The sequence below is a fragment of the Enoplosus armatus genome, chromosome 2, assembly GCF_043641665.1.
Source record: "Enoplosus armatus isolate fEnoArm2 chromosome 2, fEnoArm2.hap1, whole genome shotgun sequence".
NCBI lineage: Eukaryota > Metazoa > Chordata > Actinopteri > Centrarchiformes > Enoplosidae > Enoplosus > Enoplosus armatus.
In genome coordinates this window covers 26208942-26218106 of record NC_092181.1, presented here as the reverse complement: position 1 = coordinate 26218106, position 9165 = coordinate 26208942, and the positions used below count along the sequence as shown (strand labels likewise).

The following is a 9165-nucleotide window of genomic DNA, read 5'->3' as shown; positions in this document are numbered from 1 at the left end:
ATTCAAACTTAACAGTGTGGAGGTTCTGGTTCTGAAGCGAGACCTCTTGCAACCCAGAATCCTTCAGTTCTGTCCTCGTCTACAGTGTCCTGACGGCGTCCCCGAACCTGCAGTGCTCTGGACGGGCGTGGCTCTGTCTGACTGCGTGTGCAGGATCAGATTTGTGGCACTGCAGCACAGAGGAGGAGGAGGAGGAGGAGGAAGAGGAGGAAAGGGGAGGGGGGGGACAATAGCGGTCTGAAGTTTCAGGTCTGACCGATATAGAAGCTGTTATTGGTCTTTTAATGAAAAGCAAGTCAACATAATCAATAGGATCCTGCCTGAACTTACTCACTGAAACACTCATTTTATTTTGGTGGGTCTCCTGCATTTGTTTCATTTAAAAAGGTCTCAACATGTCTGAATAGTTTTTGTGGGTTTTCCATCCTACGTAGAGAAAATGTTCCTTGGGAAACAGCTGGGATGTAATTAAAAAGAAATCATTACAGCCTCTCCCGGTAGTATTGGCTTTTAAACACCCGAACAGATCCATCGCAGGCTGGGGACGATGAAAAAAGAAGGAGGGGTGCCTTTTAACTCAGCTCATTGGCTAATGTAACAGGCGGAGGGGGAAGAGGGGGGGGGCATCCCTCCTGGGTGCAATATATCAAACCTGCTGAGTCACTTTGCTGCATTGGAGTAGCGACCGCAGCCAATCAGCATCATCCTCTGAGGTCAAAGACGGACAATAACCGATGCTGCTGCAGGATGTTGGTGATCAGCACGTAGGTTTTCAGGATGCGTTCGTAAAAAGAGTTTCAGTTTTGGATTCTCGAATTGCTGCTTAGTAGGAATTTGTATTGTTTTCAGCTCTGTTTCGCTGTGTTTTGTAACGGCAAGACCTGTGTGGAAGAGACGTACGGATGAAGTGTTTTGGGAAAACTTGATACTTGTAAAATAGAAAGCAACTACGTGATGGTATTTTGCATCAAAATATACAGAGATATAAAGCTCCACGACATACTGAACTTCAACCGTCTCCAGTCTTCTTTTTACATTTACTGTCAACAAACTGTCCCCTGAAAAGAACAAAACCAACAATGAATTGATTTCAACTCAAAGTATAGTCTGTGTAGAACAAGTAACCAAGTACATTTACTCCAGGACTGTACTTGTTGTGCTTTAGTATTTCCATTTTATGTACTTTACACTTTTACTTCACTACATTTCAAGCTCTTATGTCAAGCTCAAGAGTCCCACACAGGATAGGGACATATTACCAGCCTTATCATTTAACAGGTGGAACTTAAATAGTACTTCCAGAGACTCCAGGAAAATAAAAAGCTGGTGTTTCAAACTCGACACAAGTGGACTTTTACCTTTATACATGTAGATATTTTAGAAACTGTACAGGAGAAAAAAAAAAACAGGCAGAAAGAAAAGATCCGATTCCTGTGGTTTATAATTTATTTCCGCATGCACACACATACTGCTGTGTGCTATAACAAACAACACCACATAATGGGAGTGTGGTCGTGTGGCAGACGAGCGTCAGTTATCTGAGGTTTGATCAGAGTGGCTCATTACAACGGCCGACTTTACAGAGGCTTTCTGTAACACAATAAGGGCACTGCAGGGTGGAAAGAAAATAACAACAGAGAGGCGAGAGAGGTGGTTTTGTTCACTGATGGCACAAAGTCGCTTTGTGAACTTCGACTAACATTAGGATCTTTTACGTAGCTGCACAGGTCTGACAAGGCAAAACCTACAACATCAGGCACGTGCATTACCTTCAAGTCAACCTGGTCACGTGACACGAGACAATAAGAGTTGTGCTCATAATTCCCCTCTTTAGGCTTACCAACAAGCTTTTTGGACAATTTGTTGCTTCATATACATGTACACACAGTGATACAGACTACAGTACCAATTATTTGTTAATTGCGATGGCTGAAATCATGATTTTTCTCAAACCGATTCGTCATGAGCTCAGTGTTTATGCAGTAAATAGTATGACCTCTGACAGCGATTACATCTATTTACATTAACGGCATTTTGTTCAACACTACATATTAAATCATATCTAATCCCTTGAAGTGCTATAAATTCAAGTGAACCTTTGAGACCAGAAATGATTTGGAGAGCACAAAAAACAGGCAATCTGCAAATAAAAAAGGGACCTGGATGAAAGACATTTAACGTTTTAACTTCTACACATTCGTGTATGGAGCTCTGCTGGCAGCGAGACCTGGCTGTGTGCGTTCAAGTGTCTTCCTAAAATCATTGCACCTCCCAAAAGGTTTATACCTTCATGTGAGAAGAGAAAATCATCCGTCCTCCCATTGGTTCAACTGCAAAATCCCTGCTGCAGTTTAACCAATCGGAGGTTGAGATAAGCAGGGGGAGGGGTACGAGGGCACACGTGACGATACTTCCTGTGTCGTACAGGAGGCAGGAAGTGGGCGGACACAAGCAGCCTTTACTGGACCTTGGTGACGGTCTCGTGGATGGACTGAGCGACATAGTCGATGTTCTTGGTGGTCAGACCGCACATGTTGATGCGGCCGCTGGCCATCAGGTACACGTGCTTCTCTTTGATCATGTACTCCACCTGTTTGGCTGTAAGACACAATACAACACAGTGACGGTCACACGGAGTGTAGAAGAAGAACTGATGCTGATGACTGATGGATAACCCCCCTGGTGGCTGGCTGCAGTATAGGTCATAAACCCCGCCCCCTCCATGTTAGCTGATGGGACGTGGGTCAAACTAAAAAAAAATCAAACTAAACTTTATTAATCCCCGTCTGGGAAAAGTCTGCAGCTTCAGCTTGCGAATGAAAGCTCCAGAAAAATCTCAAAGTGAAGCTTGAGTTTGTATTGTCAAACTACAATTTGACAAAGGTCAAGAGTAAACTTTCACCCTCATGTCAAGTCTTATCTTCATAGTTTTGGGCATCATTTCTAGCTACAATAATAACATTGTTCTCACAAAGTTAAATACTGAGATCTTAAAACAGGGTAACTGCAATAGAGAGAAGTCAGTCAGACTGTAACGAATGGCTAGCCGAACTTTCTCGGAGAGGCTCAATTTCTCTTACTTTGGGAAAAAAAGTGGTTCATATAATATAAAAAATAAACTGAGATGTCACCATGTTCCCAGATCTCAAAATGTCCTCTTTGGTGAGTACATCGTTGGGATAACTGATAGAAATGATGGTTATTTTTGTTATCCATGTCGTTTAGGCCACTTTGTACATCTGGCTGCCTGCTGACCAGACTTTCTGTCAACTTAGCACTTGAGAAACGTTAATATTTTACTCTTCCAACCCGGGTAATGTTAATATTCTACATGAAGACAACTGGACGCTCCACGGTTGTAATATGAAAATATTTATCTGTGCAGTTGGTAGGGACACTTCACCTTGGTAGATGATTGCTCACACAAACTGAGGGTGGTGTCACTGAACAACCCTGATATTCACAGTATTCCCGTGTTAACAGCTGGATGTGCCTGTATGAAAGTGTGTGTGTGTGTGTGTGTGTGTGTGTGTGTGTGTGTGTGTGTGTGTGTTTTCCACTCACGGTTCAGGCCGGTGAAGCTGAACATGCCAATTTGCTGGGTGATGTGGTCCCAGGTCCCTGGGGTGCCCAGATCCTGCAGTTTGGTCTTCAGCTGATCCCTCATCAACAGGACACGGTCTGCCATGGTCTTCACATTACCCTTCCTACAGAGAGGAGTGGAGGGGGGGGGGGGGTACAATAATCAGTTCCCATTTATTTTTAAATCATCAGCTACAGGGTGCAAACGTGAGTTAGCTAATGCTAACTACGGCTAGAGCGTCAACCGAGCGTCTACCATTCAGCGAAGAGCTCGGGGCTGTTGAGGGTCTTGCTGACGATGCGTGCTCCCTGAGACGGCGGGTTGGACCAAGTCGTCCTGACAATCTTCTCCATCTGGGACAGGATGCGGGTCAGGTTCTCGCTGTCCTGGGCAACCACGGTCAGGTTGCCAACTCTCTCATCTGACAGCAGCGGCAGAGAAGAGAACATATTAACCATGTGCATACCGTGAGTGTATAAACAGATTTTTGGGGTTAAACTTATTTTTGGCTTGTCCTTTTTTTTAAAAATTTAAAATCCTTGTGGCCATGTTATGCACTAAACCAGCCAGAACTACATAAATGTGTGCGAAAGTCTTTATGTGTGTGCGTATCATGCATACTCACTGTAAAGGCCAAAGTTTTTGGAGAAGGACTGAGCCACAAACAGCTCGAAGCCCTCGGAGACAAAGAAGCGGATGGCCCAGGCATCTTTATCCAGACTGCCAGAGGCGAAACCCTGATAGGCCGAGTCAAAGAACACAAACAAGTTCCTCCTCTAGAGAAAAGAAGACAAAACACAGATCACCTTGGAGCAAAAATGAATGAAAACATTTGCAAAAAAAGTTAGAACCCAGCAGAATAGCAGAATATTAATAATGGTAAATAGTAGGATTTGACAATGAGGTTTGGCATGTAGATAAAAAAATAAAAATAAAAACACTGTTCGACTTCACTTAATGAGAAAACAGTGACAGCATGTGGCAGAACGTGTTAAAGACATGTGACACCTCGTCACATGTTTATGATCTGAAAAACTACAGTGACAATGTCGTCTCACCTTCATGATCTCCGCGATCTTCTTCCACTGATCCTGGGTCGGGTCAGTGCCAGTGGGGTTGTGTGCGCAGGCGTGGAGGACGAAGATGGAGTGCTCTGGAGCTTTCTGTTGAGAAGGGAAGAGTCAGATCATAGAAAATAACACTACACTGAAATCATGATTCCAAACACTGTTTTATGTTTGATGATGGTCTGAATGCTGTTTTCAGAGGCTTCTCAAAAAATGACATTCAGGAGGGAAACTGAATCCTTCTAGAGGATTCGGCCTGTAAGTGGTTTTAATGTCATATCTTTTCTGGTGTTATATCAAATTTTCAGTATCTATATTATAAAGTCATATTAGTTGATGAGAAATGAGTCACAGGACCAAGTGAGAACAGGAAGTCACACGTCAGTTGCCTTAAGAGTCTGTTTCATCCATTAACCCTTTTCTTCTTGGATGAAGCTCAAAGGTAGCCAAGTTTTTATTCTACTTAATAACTTAATTTCAGCCTTGGAAAAAAACAGAAATCCCACGTTATATATTTCTACCATTCCAGTTTTAGTTAATGTTTATAAGATGACCTGTTACCCATCTTCATATGAGCTGATGCAACTGGGGATAACGTGAAAATGCTGACGCTTTCACTCATCACAGTCGTCCCTCCTCACCTCCAGGTCGTCCACGAGCCCGGTGAAGTCCAGGCCCCGATTAGCAGCATCCCAGTAGTGGTAGGGCCGGATGTCTTTGAAGCCGGCATCAGCAAACACGGCATTGTGGTTCTCTGGGAGGAAGAATTACATACAGCAGTTTAAAACCTCAATTCAACTATGAAACTGGCTGTGATCCTTATTACTAACGTCCATTTCATTCTAAAAACAAAGAAAAACAACCGTCTACTAACCCCAGGTTGGTGCTGAGACGTAGATGGGCGTGGCCGTGTTGTTGACGCCATTGTACCAGCGGCGCAGGAACTCTGCCCCGATCCTCAAGGCACCTGTTCCACCCAGAGCCTGGACCCCTCCCACCTGAGAGAGAAGACAGCAGGAGGGAAGAATAAAGACATCAGGTCAAAAAGTTGCTACATGAAACAACTCAGGAATGTAAAACTAACCATTTTTAACATTTCACTGATATTTTATTAATCAAATAATCTTTTTATCCATAAAATGTAAAAATTATCAGAACCCAGAATCCTACAACTGCTAACCAAAACATTATACTGTACACACACACACACACAAGACTATCTGAATTAAATGTTAGTATAGAGTGTATAGAGTGTCAGGGTTTAATGTGGCTCACCCTGTTCTCCTTGATGGCGGCGCTGTCGTCTCCCAGGGCGACCTTGGAGGAGGCGGAGCGGAACTCGGGCAGGCCCAGGATGGGCAGGTACTCGTGGTTCAGGCTGTCGTCCTCCACGATCAGCCGCTCCACCTCCTTCACCACCGGCAGCACCCAGGGCTGGCAGTCATCGGTACGGTAAGCTGGAGGGGACACAAAGCAACGCAGCACTTCATACAGTTCCAGGTCTAAGACTGATGTCAGCAACGCAGAAAGTCACAGTTGGATTTCAATCTGGACAAAACGTACAAAAATAACAGCTTTTCTGCAACAGTCCTTTTGGAAGGAGTAAGTGCCTGCTGTGTTCTGCAAAACTATAAATCAATAATGGCAATAACCTTGTAGTCTGAAATGATAAAAGCTAAAGAGAAACAGAGGGAAGGAGAGTGTGTGAGAGAGACAAACAGTACTATTTGGTTTAATATTACGTCACACACTCTCTGAAGGTCACCCTTAATAGCCAGACTAAACTAAGTGTGTCCATGTCCGTGTCCGTGGCACATATTTGACTCCTTAAGAACTCACGTCTCCCTCATACTGCAGAGCTGTATCAAATATCAGGTCCTCACCACAGCTGTAGACGGTCACTATGGATCAAACTGCAGACTCACTTAGAAAGGTCAAACACGTGGGTTGTTAGTTTTGGATCTGTGGATCACCTGGAAGGGTATTTTGCAAACGTCCCCGCTGAGGGATTAATAAAGGATTATCGTATCTTATTAGTTGGACGTCGAAATAATTTAGTGTGCTGTCAAAAAGATAGAGACAGCAATTACAGTATATGTATATTTCAAAGCCTCCTGAGGCATATTTGTGATATTGTGCTATATAAATAAAACTGAACACTGATGTTTCTGTAACACATGGCAGCTCACTTCCCACAAAATGTAAGTCTAACACGTATGGTGTAATAAACAGCAGTAATGTCTACCGATTGCTGTTAACTGATCCATTGATTTCTCTTTAGCCATGATTAGTGACTTCATTACGCAGGTGAGGCTTTCAGGGGAGTTTTTCTCCATCGCTAATTATTTCCAGGCCAAACTGGTTTGGTGCACTCACATATGTTTTGGCAACGAGGTCCGACTCAATGTTGCATCATAAGACAAGGCGAACTGTAACCCTGTAAAGGTAGGTCGATCACTAGAGCAACAAGCGCTGATGTTGATTGTTTACAGATAAAGTTACACAGTTTTCTGAAGTCATTAAACTGGTAGAGATGAATGAAATTAATCATAAAAAAAAACTCTGTCCATTTGGTTATTCTTGTTTAGTTGACATTATGGGATTGATGACATCACCCACACACTATAAAATGTCAAGGATTACAATAAATTAAATTCCAAGACGTATTTTAATTGTGGCCCTTGGTGTAAAGAGAGTAAAGATGCAGGAGTCCTAGTGCATAGATGGCAGCATACTACCAACAAACTGGCACAAAAAAGGGCTAAATTATCAACAATAATTCTGTGACAGCAAAACATTTATTATACTGTCATATACAACTTATAACTAGGCCTAACTAGGCTTCAGGTTTTTTGTAAGCCATGATTTTACCTTCTTTTTAGAATTGTTTGGTTTTATCTACTGTTTTAATCTGCAAGTACAGGAACAAGCATCCATGTTAGTATTAAACCACAGCAAGGCCAGCTAGCTAGCTTACAGTGGTCTTTGAGATACTCAAGGGCTCTGATGTTGTTTATATTGTGCACTGAGTTGTAGTTGTACAACTTAAGCCTTCAGGTAACCAAGCAACATATCAAAACAACTATTAAAGAGATTGTTTCTCAGGCATTTTGCAAAGGCACTCATTAAAGATGACAATCTTTATGTCCCTGCTAGTGCTCAAAAACGACAAGATGAGAAATATCACTATTCAGAAAGTGACTGGTGGTTAAGTAGAGAATGATGCGTTCAAGGACACAGATGAGACAGTGGCACAAGCGAGAACCTTGCAGTATATTTTACCAGCAGGCTCTGTAGTCTCTTTAACTGTGCTTTTGGGGTAAACAGTGAAAGAGCAGTCACAAGACGAGGTGTCATTTCTTCCAGTATCAGAGCGATGTGGCAACCGTAGCATTTACATTGAGCTGACAGGAGTAGCTAGCTGTCAACATGAAGGGAAGGTGTTTTGTGCTCCGGCTCGCTAGCCTCACTGCTAGCTTCACTACTAGCTTGTAGCGAAGGTCAAATCAAAGAGCTGCTAATGTTTGATAGCATGATAACACCAGCACCGCGGCAAAGGGGCATTCAAAGCTACATTGCTAAATGAGGCTAGCAAGCACAGCCGGTGGCAGCAGCGTTTGGTGGGCTGACTCGGCGCCGGCAAGCTAACTTAGCTTTAGCTTTAGCATTAGCAGGCGGCGACCATCTCTTACCTCCGACTCCCAGATTCACCTTCTGCGGGTGGCTGTCCTCTCTGAAATCAGCTGTCAGTTTGAAGACCGCTACCGGAGGAGCCTGCGGGACATCGCTGAATATGGACATGGCTCAGGGCAAGGCTGATGATCCCGGTGCAGAAGGAGGAGACGGGGAGTGGGTGCTTCCAGCGACGGGCAGAGAGAGAGAGACGGGACGGGTTCACCTTCACCCCGCTGAATCAGGACAGACAGAAATAGGAGTCAATCCGGCAGCCAATAGGAAAGCGCGTAACGCTGACGCAGCCCTGAGATAGCCAATAAGAGCACAGTAATGGAAATAAAACAATATTTTTCAGATTTCTTTTGTTTTATTTATTTGATATATATTCAGATGTAATCGTTTTATATTCATTTACATTTTTATATGGATAATAGTTTAAAATAACTAAACAAAAAAGAATGATCTTAATGTATTTGACAATTATATACAATGCAATACCTACTGCCTAGCATTAATATCAAAGGCAGTGACGATTGTAGTATAAAATGGTAATACTAGTGGTAATAATAGTATAGTGTTTGTACTCTAAACGAGCACATTTTACTGGTGATTTTATTGATGGCTCTAATTGACAACTAATTGTCAATAAGCCCTATAATACAGATTTGCCACATTTTAAGTTAATGTCAGGCTATAATTAGACGAATAAATGGCTTTCTGAAGATGACATTATTGATGTTCAAATAGCTTGATGAATATGATGATTACTGCCTAGAAGTTAGCCCATGTTTACACCAAAACTATCACTGAATATTGTGTAGTCCTCTGGCATTAATGCAG

The 9165-nt window shown here is 42.8% G+C and overlaps 1 protein-coding gene across 1 annotated transcript; it reads right to left on the bottom strand.

Annotated features, from left to right (window-relative positions):
- Window positions 1–1432: 1432 nt before the first annotated feature.
- On the bottom strand, window positions 1433–8553 carry LOC139295210 (aspartate aminotransferase, cytoplasmic-like). Its single transcript, XM_070917352.1, has 9 exons — window positions 8343–8553; window positions 5926–6107; window positions 5525–5648; window positions 5292–5404; window positions 4642–4746; window positions 4209–4359; window positions 3839–4004; window positions 3565–3707; window positions 1433–2598 (listed from the first exon to the last, which is right to left on the bottom strand). The coding sequence occupies exons 1-9, from the start codon at window positions 8449–8451 to the stop codon at window positions 2459–2461; spliced, it is 1233 nt and encodes a 410-aa protein (XP_070773453.1). The 5' UTR covers window positions 8452–8553; the 3' UTR covers window positions 1433–2458.
- Between the last annotated feature and the right edge of the window lie 612 nt (window positions 8554–9165).